Source organism: Palaemon carinicauda, chromosome 15 (genome assembly GCF_036898095.1).
Source record: "Palaemon carinicauda isolate YSFRI2023 chromosome 15, ASM3689809v2, whole genome shotgun sequence".
In the NCBI taxonomy this organism is placed as follows: domain Eukaryota; kingdom Metazoa; phylum Arthropoda; class Malacostraca; order Decapoda; family Palaemonidae; genus Palaemon; species Palaemon carinicauda.
This window is the reverse complement of record NC_090739.1, coordinates 135,345,586-135,364,375: the sequence shown is the minus strand read 5'-3', so window position 1 is coordinate 135,364,375 and position 18,790 is coordinate 135,345,586. Positions and strand designations below refer to the sequence as shown.

Genomic DNA, 18,790 nt, shown 5'->3' with positions numbered 1-18,790 from the left:
CGGCGCTTCTCAAGAAAGAATTGACCACCCGCCAAATCAACAAGGATGTGGAAGGCTTCTTAGCCGACCGTACAACCCATAAAAAGTATTCAAGAGAAAGGTTAAAAGGTTATGGGATTATGGAAATGTAGTGGCTGAGCCCTCGCCTACTACTGCATTCGTTGCTACGTATGGTCCCAGGGTGTAGCAGTACTCGTAAAGAGACTGGACATCTTTGAGATAGAATGATGCGAACACTGACTTGCTTCTCCAATAGGTTGCATCCATAACACTCTGCAGAGAATGGTTCTGTTTGAAGGCCACTGAAGTAGCCACAGCTCCCACTTCATGTGTCCTTACCTTCAGCAAAGCAAGGTCTTCTTCCTTCAGACGAGAATGTGTTTCTCTAATCAGAAGCCTGAATAGTAAGAAACTGAGTTCTTAGAACTTGGAAAAGAAGGTTTCTTGATAGCACACTATAAGGCTTCTGATTGTCCTTGTAAAGGTTAAGACCTTTTTAGATAGTACCTAAGAGCTCTAACTGGGCAAAGTACTCTTTTCAGATCATTCCCCACCAAGTTGGACAGGCTTGGGATCTCGAACGACTTAGGCCAAGGACGTGAAGGAAGCTCGTTTAGCAAAAACCGAGCTGCAAGGAACATGTAGCCGTTTCAGATGTGAAAACAATGATCCTGCTGAAGGCGTGGATCTCACTTACTCTTTTAGCTGTTGTCAAGCACACGAGGAAAAGAGTTTTTAATGTGAGGTCCTAAAAAGAGGCTGATTGGAGAGGTTCAAATCTTGATGACATAAGGAACCTTAGGACCACGTCTAGATTCCAGCCTGGAGTGGACAACCGACGTTCCTTTGAGGTCTCAAAAGACCTAGGGAGGTCCTGTAGATCTTTGTTGGTGGAAAGATCCAAGCCTCTGTGGCGGAAAACCGCTGCCAACATACTTCTGTAACCCTTGATCGTAGGAGCTGAAAGGGATCTTACTTTCCTTAGATATAACAGGAAGTCAGCAATCTGGGTTACAGTGGTACTGGTTGAGGAAACTGCATTGGTCTTGTACCAGCTACGGAAGACTTCCCCTTGAGACTGATAGATTCTGAGAGTGGATGTTCTCCTTGCTTTGACAATCGCTCTGGCTGCCTCCTTCGAAAAGCCCCTAGCTCTTGAGAGTCTTTCGAAAGTCTGAAGGCAGTCAGACGAAGAGCGTGGAGGATTGGGTGTACCTTCTTTACGTGAGGTAGACTTAGAAGGTTCACTCCTAGAGGAAGAGTCCTGGGAATGTCGACCAGCCATTGCAGTACCTCTAAGAACCATTCTCTCGCGGACCAGAGCGGAGCCAACCAACGTCAGCCGTGTCCCCTAGTGAGAGGAGAACTTCTGAAGTACTCTGTTGACAATCTTGAACGGCGGGAATGCATACAGGTCGAGATGGAACCAATCCAGCAGAAAAGCATCCACGTGAACTGCTGCTGGGTCTGGAATCGGAGAACAATACAACAGGAGTCTCTAGGTTATCGAGGTAGTGAACAGATCTATGGTTGGCTGACCCCACAGGGCCCAAAGTCTGTTGCAAACATTCTTGAGAAGGGTCCACTCTGTGGGGATGACCTGACCCTTCCGTCTGAGGTGATCTGCCATGACATTCATACCGCCCTGAATGAACCTCGTTACCAGTTAGCTTTCGATCTAAAGACCAGATGAGTAGGTCCCTTGCGATCTAGAACAACTTCCACGAAAGAGTCCCTCCCTGCTTGAAGATGTAAGCCAGGGCTGTGGTGTTGTCAGAGTCCACCTCCACCACTTTGTTAAGCTGGAGGGACTTGAAGTTTATCAAGGCCAGAATAACCGCCAACAACTTCTTGCAAATGATGTGAAGTGTCCTTTGCTCCTGATTCCATGTTCCCGAGCATTCTTGTCCGTCCAAAGTCGCACCCCAGCCCGTGTCTGATGCGTCCGAGAGGAGACGGCGGTCGTGTTTCTGAACAGCCAAAGGTAGCCTTCCTTGAGAAGAAAGCTGTTCTTACACCACGCGAGAGAAGACCTCCTCTCTTCGGAAACAGGAACTGAGACCGTCTCTAGCGTCATGTCCTTTATCCAGTGAGCAGCTAGATGATACTGAAGGGAGGGGAGGTGGAGTCTCCCTAACACGATGAACAGGGCCAGCGATGAAAGTGTCCCTGTTAGACTCATCCACTACCTGACTGAGCATCGGTTCCTTCTCAGCATGCTCTGGATGCATTCTAGGGCTTGGAAGATCCTTGGGGCCGACGGAAAAGTCCGAAAAGCTCGACTCTGAAGATCCATACCCAAGGAGACAATGGTCTGGGATGGAACGAGCTGAGACTCCTCAAAATTGACCAGGAGGCCCAGTTCCTTGGTCAGATCCATAGTCCATTTGAAAATCTCCAGACAGCGACGACTTGTGGGAGCTCTTAAAAGCCAGTCGTCTGACGGAGCCGGACACAAGATCATGATACTGCTGCACAGTCTGTGAACTGTCAATCATGGGCAAGCGAGGAAGTACAGTGACAACCCGAATCTGTCTAGACTGTCTGGGTCGTACAGACAACTCCTTAACGGGTTGCTGAGGTTGCCGCACTGCGTCACAACAAGTCACTTCTGTTGGTTGTTGAACATCTTCCCCGTGACACATTGACTCCGTAAACAAAAAATCCTCTAACAAGGACTAAGCTTGGACTGCATGTCATGCAACACAGCTCAAGGTCTATGGGAGCAGGTGTGGTAACAGACGGGATTAGCGACTGAAGTGGAACCATAACCTTCCCTGGAAGCATGTTATGCTTAAATAAAAGTCCATAAGAGGTTATGCAGCTAAAGGCTCCCTCCAAATGACAGAGTCCTCAAGGGAATATCAGAAGGAGGGAGAAAAGAACTTTCTCATCTACAAGGACCTTATCCTAGAAAAGCTAAGTTCTCTGAGTGAGGGTTCACTGGTGCAAAAGCAGCAGACTAGAAGGCAACGTTATGAAACTGCTTGACAGTCTAGTGAGTTGGCAACAACCCAAGATGTGTGACTGAGAAGCATGCGGTAAGGTATGCAGAGCATGATGTATGCAGAGTATGCTGTATGCAGAGCATGCTGTATGTAGAGCATGTTGTATGCAGAGCATGCTGAATGCAGAGCATGCTGTATGCAGAGCATGTTGTATGCAGAGCATGCTGAATGCAGAGCATGCTGTATGCTGAGCATGTAGTAAGCAGAGCCTGCTGTAAGCAGAGCCTGCTGTAAGGAAAGCAGAGCGTGTGCATGGCGTTTAACATTTCTCAGAAATTCCATGACCAGTGCTAGAGTGCTTTATGCATGCTTGCATGGGGTTTAAAAATCAACATAATGTTTACCTTACATTCATAACTCATGATTCATATTTTTGCCATGGTTTGAAAATGGAGGTAAGGTATGCTGAACAGCAGAGTCAGAACGAGCTGGAACAACAATAGTTGTGGTTTCCTCTTCAAGACTCTGTTGAGGGAACACCTGAGGCTCAGTCTGCAAAGGCTGAATAAAAGACAAGCAGAAGGAAGGCGCATGGGTGGAGGAGGCTGACTCCTAGCATGAGTGGTTGAACCCAAGGGTTGCGCTTGCTGAGCGGTTGGCGGAAGCGGAGTAGCAAGTTCCAGTTCCTGTGGTGTGAGCGGAGCGCGATGAGGAAGAGGCTGCGCAGAACAAGGTAAATGTCTCGCAAGCTGAGGCTCCTGAGGCGCAAGGCTAAGGTGTTGTGGTGCTTGCCTTGTGGAGGGTTGAGCTCGCTGCAGCGAGAGCTGAGGAGACTGACTCATGGACGGGAGAGGTTGTTGTACCTCAACCGAGTGTTGCATCACTGGTGGAGCAGCAAGTGGAGGCGGAGGAAGAGAGGTATAATCCTCCTGATCCCATTGTAAAGGTTGCCTTAAGGAAGGCGGAGGCTGAACACCACTGGGAACAGCAAACTCAGCACGTGGCTCAACATCGTACGCCTGGCAGGTGGTACTGCGATCAGGCGGAGCGAGCGTAGGCGGAGGGAGTGTAGGCGGAGGCGGAGGAGCAACACTCTCAGCCCGACACTCACGCATCAAGTCCGAAAGCTGTGCTTGCATGGACTGTAGTAGAGTCCACAACATCGTACGCCTGGCAGGTGGTACTGCGATCAGGCGGAGCGAGTGTAGGCGGAGGGAGTGTAGGCGGAGGCGGAGGAGCAACACTCTCAGCCCGACACTCACGAATCAAGTCCGAAAGCAGTGCTTGCATGGACTGTAGTAGAGTCCACTTGGGGTCGGCAGAAACTACAGTAGGCTGAGGTAAAGCCTTAACAGTCGAGCTCTGTTGTGGCAGAACCTTACTCCTCTTAGGCGGAGTGCATTCAACTGATGACTGAGGAGAGTCAGAGCTAACCCAATGACTGTGAACTCTAACTTCGTACGTCTGGCATAGGTCTGGACTTTACGTTTAAAAGGTCTTGAGACCTGAGACCAGCGTTTTCTCCCCTAAATTTCTTCTGCAGACGAGCAAAATAAGGGCTCAATCGTCTGCGGGTGGGAGTGACGGTCTCGGTAAGACACGCCCACAACCACCGAGGATACTTCTGTGCGCCGATCAAGGCCTGCTGAACCCTTCTGCCCTTCGACATTGCTTCTCCCCTGGGCTTGGGAGCTTGCAAGAGGTCCCGGACTGGGAGGACGACTGGCGCGCACAAAAGTACCCTCACGCACAACACTGACATACTTTGCGCTAATCACTTATCACTTTGATTTCTGTTTGCACTTATCTCACTGAACTCGAAACTTTAAGTGGTTTGTACCTGAAACACGCAATTCTATCCTTTCTCAAAAGTTAGTAATTGCGAAAACAGAATTACAATGTAACAGAAAAATCTAATGAAAGATAATTCAGTGGCTGGAAAGAGACTAAACACTAGATCACTCTAGAAACGTTTAGTTTCTTCCCCTAAAGAGACTAGGGAGAAGAGCAAAAACGATAACGACGTTACTCGTACGCCTGGCAGGCTTGAATGAAACGTTTATCCTCTTTCTCCCTACGTCTCTATCTCTCTCTCTCTCTCTCTCTCTTGACTTAGAACCTGAGAGAAGAGCCCAATCATATATATCGTTAAAACATATTATTGTTAAAGGAAAAAACTGAAAAGTTCCTTTATTAGGATCAAAACCATTAAGTTAAGAAAGAATGAACAAAACGCTAGACACGGTTACTCTTACTGCAACGTGAAACCGTGAACATTCTTTCTCTATCGTAACGATAGAGTGCAAGTTGAACGTTCTGAACGTCAACAACTGCAGAGACAAAACAAAACGTTAGTTCAACTTTGAAAACAGTACGAGACTATCAAAGAAATTCTTTCAAACTCTGTGGCGGAAATAGCATAATATGTTAACAGGTAAAACCGAAATGACGGGCTCAATGTTAATTAACTTCGGTACCAAGAAAAGACCGCCTACTATTAGGAAGGTCGAATATAAACAAATCTAAAAATTAATTTTAATAAGTTTATAATAAAAGGAAGTTAATCGAAGAGGCCTATAAGAGGCGGAGAGATATAAAATAAATCTATAACTTTTGTTAAGCAAAATTAAGAAAGAGAGTCTATACTCTCTTAGACACCAACACTTCCGTCTAAGGGAAGGGTCGGCCATTGAAAGGTGAACGAGAGTTCATACTCTCTTCGTCACCATAATTAATCAAATTAATTCCAAAAGCTAACTAAGCTAATATAGAAGTTTCCAGTAAAGCGACAGCCGAAATCAAAGAGAAATACTTCACCAAAGTCGTGAAAATACTCCAAGAACATAAGCGTATCCCAGAACGTCTTGCCGGAAGCACGACAGAGGAATAATTGAGGAGGTGTCAACAAGAAGTACTTGAGTACCTGGCCACAGGTGGCGCTGGTAAATACACCCCCTTCTAGTATTGTGATAGCTGGCGTATCCCTCCATAGAATTCTGTCGGGCAACGGAGTTGACAGCTACATGATTATCGGGTAAGTTTAATATTGAAAAATTAATTTTAATAAGTTTATAATAAAAGGAAGTTAATCGAAGAGGCCTATAAGAGGCGGAGAGATATAAAATAAATCTATAACTTTTGTTAAGCAAAATTAAGAAAGAGAGTCTATACTCTCTTAGACACCAACACTTCCGTCTAAGGGAAGGGTCGGCCATTGAAAGGTGAACGAGAGTTCATACTCTCTTCGTCACCATAATTAATCAAATTAATTCCAAAAGCTAACTAAGCTAATATAGAAGTTTCCAGTAAAGCGACAGCCGAAATCAAAGAGAAATACTTCACCAAAGTCGTGAAAATACTCCAAGAACATAAGCGTATCCCAGAACGTCTTGCCGGAAGCACGACAGAGGAATAATTGAGGAGGTGTCAACAAGAAGTACTTGAGTACCTGGCCACAGGTGGCGCTGGTAAATACACCCCCTTCTAGTATTGTGATAGCTGGCGTATCCCTCCATAGAATTCTGTCGGGCAACGGAGTTGACAGCTACATGATTATCGGGTAAGTTTAATATTGAAAAAAAAGGATTCTAGATTTGGTTTTCAAATACTTTATTGCAAGCACATTAAATTCAAACAGGCTTCTTCAAACTGAACCGGTTTACCTTTTATGTACTGTAGTACTTGAGAAGAGAAGTTACATTACAAATAAAGTCTGTTTGCAAATAAAAAAACTATTTTTCAGTAGAGTACAGTACAGTATATGTAATTTCACATACATAACCTATACATTGGTTCCAATTCTTTTCCAGTCTGGAGATATTCTGCTAAATCCCAAACCAAAAGCTTCGTGACAGCAGCAATCCAATTTAATGTATTGTAACATTTGTGGCATACATGGTAATATAAGTGACCATGTTGTTGCCTCCACTCTGTACCATAATCTATCATGTGCAGACAATTTGGTCTCTGATAAAGTGTACAACACCTGATCCTTAAACATGATGTCATTCACAAGGCAAAGATTACAGTGCATATCAAGACACAGTAACTTTCTTATAGGTTGGCCAAGACACCAACTTCCCATTGGGATACTACTGCAAGTGTTATTAGGTCCTTTGACTGGCTAGATAGTACTTTATTGGATCCCTTTCTGGTTACAGCTCATTTTTCCTTTGCCTACTCATACACCAGTCTGGCCTATTCTTTATGCACATTCTCCTCTCTCATTAAGATAACCAAAAAATTCTTCTTCACTCACGGGTTTAACTTCAGCAGTCGAGTGGCTTCTTTCCACTTGGTAAGGGTAGAAGCGACTCTTTAGCTATGGTAAGCAGCTCTTCTAGCAGAAGGACACACCAAAATCAAGCCAATGTTCTCTAGTCTTGGGTAATGAGAGCATCTATACCATGACCTTCCACTATCTCGGGTTAGAGTTCTCTTGCTTGCTTGAGGGAACACTAAGGCACTATATTCTGTGTTTCGTTATTTCATTGCCTCACTGGGAAATTTTTCCTGTTGAAGCCCCTGCTTTTATAGCATTCTGCTTTTCCAATTAGGATTATAGCTCAGCTAATAGTAAAAATTATAATAAAGAGTCCTATTATGATTGTGGACGTTATAAGAATAAAGTCCCAAATATTTGTAGCCAGCATAACAACAGCATAGCATACAGTACAGTGAACCCTCGCTACTTCGCGGTTCGACAATCGCGGATTCACCACTTCGCGGGGTTTTCCCATAACCCATATATATATACATATCGCGGATTTTCCGGAAAATTTGAAAATACCGCGAAATCTGAAGACAACCAAATACGATATTTTGTTACCTGTAATTCCATTAATACTGTAATTAGTAATATCTGCTCTTACTGATTGTTCATTGCATTACATATGATATATAATTCAGCACAGAAAGAAATAAAACACGAAAAGAGAATGTGATCATACGATAATTCAGTACGTAGTAAAATTAAATCGAACATGAAACGCAAATCAGATGCAGTCATACCATATTAGAATGGTGTGTACTGTAATGGATGTGCTTCTTTTCCATGAATCTTTTGTATGTATACGTACGTAGTACAGTACTGCATCCAATAATATTCTTTGTTGCAAAAATCACATTTCGAATAAGCGTACGAGAGAGAGAGAGAGAGAGAGAGAGAGAGAGAGAGAGAGAGAGAGAGAGAGAGAGAGAGAGAGAGAGAGAGAGGCGTAAAATAGCGTACGTAAATTTTTATTATTATTGTTATTATTATTATTATTGTTGTTGTTGTTAATAAAATTATTATTGTTATTATTATTATCATTATTATTATTATTATTACTGTACAGTATTATTATCATTATTTATTATTATTACGGTATTGTACTTAATCTACGTACGCTCATTATGCGCGGGGCATCTTCTATGAGTAACCAACGCATCATAGTACTGTAAGACGGGTTGTGATTGGTTCAAGCGCTGATAGATGACGAATCAGAACTCAAGTTTTGTTATCTAGCCTGTGATTGGTGTTTTGCCCGCATCTTCTACCCGCAGCATCAAAGTTCTCGCGGGGCTGGATCGTTCACTTTCTCTTTCCGCGTATTGCTGAGTAGACGTTCTTAAGTTTGTGAAGTTTAATCTGTGCTGTGTGCGACTGTTTTAAGTTGAACTTTTTGTTGAACTTTCTGTTAAATCCTACTGTACAATGCCTCCCAAGCGTTCTGCTTCTAGTAAGGCTGGTAGTGAGCCTAAACGCCACCGAAGGATGATGACGATAGCTGAGAAGGTTACGCTTCTCGACATGTTAAAAGATGGTAGAAGTTACGCGGCCGCCGGCCGCCATTTTGGCATCAACGAATCCACCGTTCGCTATATCAAAAAGGACGAGGCGAACATTAGAAAGACTGCTGCAATCACCTTTAGCAGATCAGCGAAGCGAGTCGTTACAACGCGTAATAAAACGATCGTACGCATGGAAGGTGCTTTAGCTGTGTGGATTGCCGACTGCCGGAAGAAGAACATAGCGTTGGATACGAACACCATCCAAACAAAGGCTTTGAGCTTATATGAGAATTTTGCTGCAAAGGAACCTAAAGACGACGACGGCAACCATGCTGAAGATGATGATGATGCAGATGATCCTCAACCAGGGACATCCACTGATTCCCAGCCTCAGAAACGTTTTTCCGCAAGCAAAGGATGGTTCGCGAAGTTTCAGAAACGCTTCGCCCTGAAAAGCGTTTCCCTGCATGGGGAGTCTGCTTCCGCTGACACTGCCGCTGCTGAAACTTACGTGAACCAGACGTTCAAGAATATTATCGCCGAAGGTGGATACAAGCCGGAACATGTCTTTAATATGGATGAGACTGGCTTGTTTTGGAAGAGAATGCCGTCGCGAACTTTCCTGTTCAAAGAGGAAGCCAAAGCCTCTGGCTTTAAGGCATTCAAGGATCGCGTTACCCTCGTGATGTGTGGCAATGCTGCTGGATTTTTGTTAAAGCCGGGGCTTATTTATAAGTCGAAAAATCCTCGCGCTTTGAAAAATAAAAATAAGAATCTCCTTCCCGTGTACTGGATGCATAATCAAAAAGCATGGATTACGAAGATGCTGACCTCCAACTGGTTCCACCAGTGTTTCATCCCGCAAGTCCATGAATATCTCTTAGAGAAGGGCTTGCCATTCAAGATCCTTCTCCTTATGGATAACGCTGGTGGACACGCAACTGACCTGTCGCGTGAGGGCGTTCAGGTTGAGTTCCTGCCACCCAACACCACGTCATTAATTCAACCGATGGACCAGGGGGTTATCAGGGCGTTCAAGGCCCTCTACACGAAGAATACCTTGGCGGACCTCGTTGCGTGTGTGGATGCTGCCCAAGATGACGAGGATGAAGATTTCAACTTGAAGGCGTACTGGCGGCAGTACACCATAGCCACGTGCCTGCAGAATATTCAAAAGGCACTTCAAGAGATGAAACCTGCAACCGTGAATGCGAGCTGGAAGAAGCTGTGGCCCGATATTGTTTACGACGACAAGGGATTTACTCCGTCGGAAATCCAACACTCTGCAATACGGAAATCTGTGCAGTTGGCTGCCATAATTGGAGGTGACGGGTTTGGCGACATGACGACTGAAGACGTCGACGAGTTGTTGGACTGCCATTCCCAGCCCCTAACTGACGCAGACCTCGAAGACCTGACGAAATCGGCAAGTGAGGAAGAGAGTGAGGGTACACAGGAAGAGACCCAAGAAAATGTCGAAGAAACGGGCTTAACATTAGAACGGCTTGCCAAGTTCTGCAACCATATCAAGGAGGCGAAAGAAATGTTACAAGAGTGGGACGAGGATATGGTTCGCTCGATGCAATTCTCCAATAAGGTCGATGACATCATGACTCCCTACAGGATGCTCTTGGATCGAAAAAAGAAGCAGCGGCAACAACTTCCGATCACAATGTTCTTCCAGCCTCGCAAAAAAGAGCCAGTTCCTCCTGCTAGTACGCCTTCGGAAGAAATTGAAGAAGTTTCCCAGGAAGAAGTTGAAGAGGTGTCCCAGGAAAAGACACCTCCGTCTGAAGAGACGTAAAATACTATCATTGACTGCACAGTAGAACACATCATCAGCTTCATCATCATCATTTCTACTGTGCAGCAAATTCATCGCCATCACCATTCAAGTTTTTCTTCAACTTCTTTCGTGGTGAGTACAGTAACAATCTTTATTTTTTACTTTAACCTGTTTTATAGTTTAGTAATGTACGTACTGTATGCATTAAGTTAAAGGGAAGGTTTTAAAAGTCTACATGTTGTAACCTATCATATTTTTATTGTTTAAAATTTACATTTACGTACGTAAAACAATCTCTCTCTCTCTCTCTCTCTCTCTCTCTCTCTCTCTCTCTCTCTCTCTCTCTCTCTCTCTCTCTCTCTCTCAAATTGTTTTCCTGCTTTGCTACGTACAAGTACTGTATAATTTATATTTGTAAGGTAACATATTTTTTTAAATGCTTTTACTGTAAATACTGTATGTACTGTATCATTATTTATCACTATCATCATGCGCGTTAAATGCCTTGTTTGTTCTGAGCGTGGTTGTTTACTGAGCGTACACGCCGTCGTTTCAGGCGGCGTCATAAAGAAAAAGATTTCATTTGGAAGTCCTAAGAAAAATACGTAAACTAAAACATTGGTAATAAAAAAATCAACATACAGTACTGTATAATCAATATAATCGATGCAAAAACTAACCTATACATATATGTGTACACTAAATGAGTTTGTTTCTTCATTATGATCAGAGATGAACGTAAACAAAACATTGGTTGCCATTTTTTATCGTGCTTTTTAGGTGTTTAGGAAACACATGATATAAAATCGCCTTTAATATTTGTGCCTGTTTTAGTATAGGGTGCTGTAGTACATGCATTAAGTGTTCTGTACATTAAAGGGTGGTTTGTTAACAGTACTACGTACAAGGGAAGGTTTTAAAAGTCCGAATATACATGTTAAATAAATAGGTAAATATGATGTCACTACTTCGCGGATTTTCACCTATCGCGCCCGCGTCTGGAACCTATCTACCGCGATAAACGAGGGTTCACTGTACTTGCGGTCCACCTTTCACAATCCAGACTTAGATGTTGTTACTTTTTACATTCTTGTCTCCATGGCTAAGATACAGAAAGATAATAGAAAGATAGGTAGGCATCTTTCACATTTGTCATTAATTTCAACGCTAACCATAGGGGTTGGATGAATTCTCTTCCAACAACTAATTGTTAAAGGTAAAGACCTTCCGATTATACTTGTAAATCAGGCTGCGAACAAATTTATAGGCGAGGCATTTCACAATTCTGTTAATTACGTAGAACTTGTATTACAGAGCCTCCTGATGTTATACCAAGCAAGGTTCGTTCGCCAATTGGGACATATCATGCTTTAATTTATTGATTAAGAATTAGAAGCCTCTCTGACAGTCATTCTTGAAAGATATGTTAAATTTTAAGCAAATTGAGATGGTATTTGAACGATTTTTTAAGAACTCAATTGGTCATAGTTGTAAAGACATGCTTCTTGTTCTTTTACAGGAATTCGTCAACATAATTGTAAAGCCTATTCCAGCATCGCTTCCTGGTCTAATGCAAAAGCCTGTGTCTTGCATAAGGCAAGGCAATCTAAGATGAACGAAGCATCCCTACCCTGATCAAGGACAAAGCCTGGGTCAACGATGACTAGATTCCCTTATTAAAAGAAAAACAAGACTTATAATCTTTTGGTAAAGGAACACTGACTAGATTAGCTTGATATTAAAAATCCTTATTGGGTCTTGATTCACATGGAAGTATGAACCCAAATGGTGTCTTATCTTTGGTTTGTTTTGGAATAGGTTCCTGATTTCTTAGCTCCTAAGTTGTTTGGTATTTTTTGCAAGTTAGCTATAAGAGCTTCTTTTTGCAGTTTTTAGTGAATTGGTAATGTTACTCTGTTAAGTACTGTAAATTTTTGTCACTCCATTAAGTAAATTTTTGCTTCTCTGTTAAGTGAGTTTTTATCTATTACAAATTATCCAATTTATGTATATCTGTTGGAAAAATGCCTAAATGTTCTAAAAGTAATCCTCTGCTTTATAATTTGCATTTTTGTTCTAATGCCTCGGTGCTTGTGATGCACAGAAATTCAAACATTTTGGAAATGAAATTTGTATAATTGGTATTTACTTCAGCATTACTTTCGACTAATGTTAATCATGATGCCCTTCTTTCTAAACTAAACAAATGGGACAATGACCATTTCTTAGTATTATTACAGAATTATTGTATCAACATTTGTCTTAACTAATGGACTGCCAATAACTATTAATGGGCACCATAGGAAAAACAGAAGTGTAAACTCTGGCACTCTTCAAAGTAGTGTTCTTGGCCATTTTGTTTTTATACTACAGTATATACTATGCATAATGTATGTCACGTGAATTTGAAAAGATTGATATTCGTGTTAGTCTCTTTGTGGTTGTTGGATCCCTTAATAGATTGGACTTATGAACTTAGGTTTATATTGTCCCGTAATGGGAACAGTGACCTCATTCAACTTCCAAGTGCAACTGGGTGAAAATCCCAACAGTTACAGTAAGAGGTGGTTGGACAGAAATACAGAAGAAAGGAAGTGGAAATAGAGGTGAAATATGACAAATTCGAAGATAATATGATATTTTGATTGTAAAATAAATTTTTGAATATACTTACTCGGTGAATATATAATAGCTGACGTCTCCGACGGCTCGACAGATTCCAAAAACTCGCGAGCGATCGCCGTGAAGGTTGCGGGTGTGACCACCAGCGCCGACTATCGGCCAGATACCGCATATACTTGTCAACATCACCAGTTCTTCTCAGTCCCCTAGGTCTCTATCGGGGAGGAAGGGAGGGCCTTTAATTTATATATTCACCGGGTAAGTATATTCAAAAATTTATTTTATAATCAAAATATCATTTTTAAATATTAAACTTAGCCGGTGAATATATAATAGCTGATTCACACCCATGGTGGTGGGTAGAGACCAGTATTAATATAATAAAGGCGTATATGCTCAAGAGTTTTTAACAACTATTCAAAAAACAGACTTAAGTATAGGTACCTGGTAAGGAAGCAGACTCTGATTATTACTCTGCCTCATTAGTCCGCTATCCTCACGAAGCCCAGTGATCCTCTTAGGATACTGAAAGACTCCCAGGAGCTGCTATATCCAGGGTGAACACCCCTATAACAGGACCTCATCAATACCCTTAATCTGGGCGCTCTCAAGAAACAATATTTTGACCACCCGCCAAATCAAAAAGATTGCGAAAGACTTCTTAGTCTCCCGTACAACCCAAAATAAGATTAAAAATTTCAAGAGTAGATTAAAAGGATATTGGGATTAAGGGAATGTAGTGGTAGAGCCTTCACCCACTACTGCACTCGCTGCTACGAATGGTCCCAGTGTGTAGCAGTCCTCATAAAGAGTCTGGACATCTTTCAAGTAATATGAAGCGAAAACCGACTTGCCTCTCCAAAAGGTCGTGTCCATAATACTTTTAATGGGTCTATTTTGCTTAAACGCTACAGAAGTTGCTATCGCTCTAACTTCATGAGCCTTGACTTTAAGTAAATTATGATCCTTCTCACTTAATTGAGAGTGTGCCTCCCGAATCAAAAGTCTAATAAAATAACACCACGCATTCTTAGACATGGGCAAAGAGGGCTTTTTAACGGAGCACCATAAAGCCTCTGAACAACCTCGTCGCGGTTTAGTTCTGGATAAACAAAATTTAAGAGCTCTAACGGGGCACAGCACTCTTTCAACTTCATTCCCCGCAATCTCAGAAAGACTGGGGATTTCAAATGATTTAGGCCAAGGACGAGACGGAAGTTCATTCTTGGCCAAAAAAACCAAGTTGAAGAGCGCATACTGCTTTATTAGCGGAGAAGCCGATGTTCTTGCTAAAAGCATGTATCTCACTAACCCTTTTAGCCGAAGCCAAGCTCACCAAAAAAAAGAGTCTTGAGGGTAAGATCCTTCAGGGAGGCTGAATTTAATGGTTCAAACCTGTCTGACATAAGGAACTGTAGGACCACGTCCAAGTTCCAAGCAGGAGTCGAAATATGACGCTCCTTGGAAGTCTCGAAAGACTTAAGCAGGTCTTGGAGATCTTTGTTATTAGAAAGATCCAAACCCTTATGCCTGAAAACAGAAGCTAACATGCTTCTGTAGCCTTTAATGTTGGATGCAGAGAGGGAGCGACCGTTTCTCAGATAAGGCAGAAAATCCGCAATCTGCGCTACAGAGGCACTTGGAAGAGGAAATAGAGGAGGACTTGCACCAGTCTCTAAGTACCTCCCATTTCGACTGATAGATCCTGATGGTAGAGGATCTTCTAGCCCTCGCGATCGCTCTAGCTGCCTCCTTCGAAAACCCTCGAGGTCAAGAGAGTCTTTCGATAGTCTGAAGGCAGTTAGACGAAGCGTGGGGAGGCTTTGATGAAATCTCTTTACGTGAGGCTGTCGCAAGAGATTCATCCGTAACGGCAGACTTCTTGGAACGTCTACCAGCCATAGAAGTACCTCTGTGAACCACTCTCGCGGGCCAGAGTGGAGCAACCAATGTCAACCTGGTCCCTTCGTGAGAGGTGAACTTCTGCAGCACCTTGTTTAGGATCTTGAAAGGTGGAAAGGCATAAACGTCCAGGTGAGACCAGTCCAGCAGGAAAGCGTCTATGTGGGCTGCCTCTGGATCTGGAACTGGAAAGCAGTAAGTCGAGAGCCTCTTTGTCAGTGAAGTCGTAAAAAGATCTATGGTGGGTTGACCCCATGTCATCCATAGCTTCTCGCACACAGTCTTATGCAACGTCCACTCCATGGAGATGACTTGTCCTCTTCTGCTGAGGCAGTCCGCCAAGACATTCATTTTTCCTTGCACAAATCTCGCCAAAGGAGAGATGTTACTTGCCTTAAATGGAGTTCCTTCTGATCCGTGGATCAAAGACCCGAGCATTCCAGACTGTCCAGTGGAGCTCCCTAACCCAAATCCGATGCATCTGAATACAACACATGGTTTGGGTTCTTGATCGCAAGAGAAAGACCTTCTCGAAGTCTGATGTTACTGTCCCACCAAGTCAGACATGTCTAGACTGAGTTGGAGATTGGGAAAGAGATACTCTCTAAGCCCTTCTCCTTGTTCCAATGGTCTAGGTGAAATTGGAGAGGGCATAAGTTGAGTCTCCCCAGAGAGATAAACTACTCCAGCGATGAAAGAGTTCCCACGAGGCTAGTTCAAACTCTTACAGAGCAACTGTTTTTCTCTTGCAAGTGAAGGACTTTTAACAGAGCTTGTTCCATTTTTGTGGGAGACGAAAAGGCCCGAAAAATCAGACACTGTATCTCCATTCCCAAATAAAGAATAGTCTGGGATGGGGTACTGTAAGTTACGACTTCTCTACGTTCACTATGAGACCTTGCTCCTTGGTTAGGTCTAATGTCCATTAGAGGCTCTCCTGACAGCGATATAATGACGACGCCCTGATTAGCCAGTCGTCAAAATAAAGGGAGGCTCTGAATCCTCAAAAAATGTAGAAAGCTTGCTACATTTTGCAAGGGCCTTGTAAAAACAAGAGGAGCAGGAATGAGGCCGAAGTACAGTGCTCGAAATTGGTACATTACTTTCCCGTCCACAAACCTCAGATGTTGTTGAAAGTTTGGATGAATCGGGATGTGGAAGTATGCATCCTGAAGGTCGAGAGAGACCATCCAGTCGCCTTCCCTTACTGCTGCCAAGACAGATTTGGTAGTCTTCATCGTGAAGTTTGTCTTGACAATGAACACATTGAGCGCACTTACATCTTAAGTACTCCTGCAGTGAACGTGGCTGCCAGATCATTGGAGCCATCCCTGATAGCCTTGTTCCTGCAGTGAACGTGGCTGTCAGATCATTGGAGCCATCCCTGATAGCCTTGTTCATGCATGACATAATTGTACAGCAATACATTGACAGCTGGAGAGACCTTCTTACTTAAGGCTCCCAGGGACCAATCCAACAAATAAAAACTTCAAACGCTCGAAAAAACTCCTAACAGGAGATGGTCTAGCTCTGAAGCCGACCATAAAATCTTGGAGCGTCTCATGGCTAGACGACGAGGAGAGTCCACAAGGCTTAAGAAGTCTCCCTGGGCAGAAGCAGGTACTCCCAAGCCGAGAACTTCTCCTCGAGCTTCTCCTGTGTCACACCAGATGCCCGAGTGAGAAGCTAATTAAGAAGGAGGAAAAGCAAAAGCAGACTTTCCTAAACTTCTCCTGGATTCCAACCAGTCTCCCAGAAAGAGCATGGCCCTCTTGGAAGAACAAGAGAGAACTGACTTCGTAAAAGTAGGCGTCGAAGAAAATCTAGGACAAAATTTCACTAAAGAAATTCATAATTAAAATACAAGGGATTGTTGGACCACCCTAGGTTACTCCTCTTCTGAATGACTCCCCAAAGGTACATTAGTTGAAAGGGGGTCATCAACTTCTTCAGAAGGCACATCATCTGATAAATCTAAAATTTTGCAAGAAGGAGATTTATATTCAGAATGACGTGAGGGAAAAGCCTGACAGGCTACATCCACTTGTATATGAACAGAAGTTAAAGTTGGAGGGTCGATGTCACGTTGTGACTGCAGAGAATGTTATTCTACTACACGTCGTGACAGAAGTAACTGACGTTCAAACGTCCCGTAGTAACAGCGGTGACTGCTGTTCGATGCTATATCGTGACTACGATGACTGACCCTCGACGTCACGTCATGTCTACGGTGTCCACCGCTCAACGTCACGTTCTGCATCTCAACGTCACGCTGTGCGGTGGCTGACGTTCAAAGCGATCAAAGTTACATCGAGATTTATGCTCCGCATCTCGCTTAACAGCAAAGCTGTCACTAGAGATAACGTCAGCGTGGCGTAACAAAGCTCGTCTAGAAGGTTGAAGACCCGAATCACGTATCCCAGAACCGTGACGTACAAAAAGCAAAGGATCCTTTCGCACAGGAACAGGATCGAAAGCTTCTATTGAAGAAGAAAGCTTTAACAGCATATCTAACTTCGGATCAACCTGTGACTTCAGTGGCTGACGTTCAAACGTCACGTAGTAAACAGCAGTGACTGCTGATCGATGCTATATCGAGACTACGGTGACTGACACTCGACGTCACGTTGTGTCCACGGCGTCCACCGCTCAACGTCACGTCGAGTCTGAGGCAGAAACGTCAGTACATGAACGTCATCGCTATGAACGGGACTCTTATTATGACTACAGCTAGGACGTTGAACTTGTTCTGAAGGAACTAATAAACGTTTCAACCGTCTCGAAACTATACGCCCAGGCTTTTAAAGAGACGAATCATCGGAAGACGAGGAGAAACTTCGTCTCTCCTGTCTTATGGCAAGGACGTGCTTGCCGAGCAACGTCTGATACCTTTGAGGGAACGTCTGTTCGTTGGTTTACACTCCTCACTCCCTTAGGTCCTACGACATTCCTTCTCCCTGGTGCAGGGGAGCCTGAAAGAGGTCTCGGACTAGGCAAGTGACAAGCACGAACAAACGAACCCTCCGTAACACAGAACATGTTTTTTGCACTAGTGAACCCTCGCTACTTCGCGGTTCGACCATCGCGGATTCACCACTTCGCGGATTTTTTCCATAACCCATATATATATATATATATATATATATATATATATATATATATATATATATATATATATATATATATATATATATATATATATATATATGTATGCATGTATTTATGTATATAGGCTATGTATGTATGTATATATGTAAGTATGTATATGTGTATACATATAAATATATATATATATATACATATATATATATATATATATATATATATATATATATATATAAATATATATATATATATATATATATATATATATATATATATATATATATATATATATATATATATATATATATATATATATATATATAAAGTAGGAAGATGTGATGTAGTTCTAAGGGAATAGTATGGGAAATATGTCTGGGTAATAAGCAAAGCTCTACCTCCAGTTTGTTTCTTCATTATGATCAGAGATAAATGTAAACAAAACATTGGTTGCCATTTTTTAACGTGCTTTTTAGCGTGTTTAGGAAACACACGATATAAAATTGCCTTTAATATTTGTGCCTGTTTTAGTTTAGGGTACTGTAGTACATGCATTAAGTGTTCTGTACATTAAAGGGTAGTTTGTTAACAGTACTACGTACAAGGGAAGGTTTTAAAAGTCTGAATATACATGTTGAATAAATAGGTAAATATGGTG

At 42.7% G+C, this 18,790-nt stretch overlaps 2 protein-coding genes and 1 long non-coding RNA gene across 3 annotated transcripts in view; 2 read left to right on the top strand and 1 right to left on the bottom strand.

Annotated features, from left to right (window-relative positions):
• LOC137654801 (attractin-like protein 1) overlaps nucleotides 1-12,478 on the top strand; it is an 89,793-nt gene extending 77,315 nt beyond the window's left edge. Inside the window, exon 19 of the mRNA XM_068388752.1 lies at nucleotides 12,026-12,478. Within this exon, the coding sequence (XP_068244853.1) occupies nucleotides 12,026-12,027 (2 nt within the window). The 3' untranslated portion in view covers nucleotides 12,028-12,478. The remainder of the gene's footprint in view (nucleotides 1-12,025) is intronic.
• The window catches only part of LOC137654776 (uncharacterized), a 314,879-nt gene that overhangs the window by 170,194 nt on the left and 125,895 nt on the right, over nucleotides 1-18,790 (top strand). The gene's annotated exons all lie outside the window — the stretch shown is intronic.
• The window catches only part of LOC137654774 (attractin-like protein 1), a 280,888-nt gene that overhangs the window by 156,414 nt on the left and 105,684 nt on the right, over nucleotides 1-18,790 (bottom strand). The gene's annotated exons all lie outside the window — the stretch shown is intronic.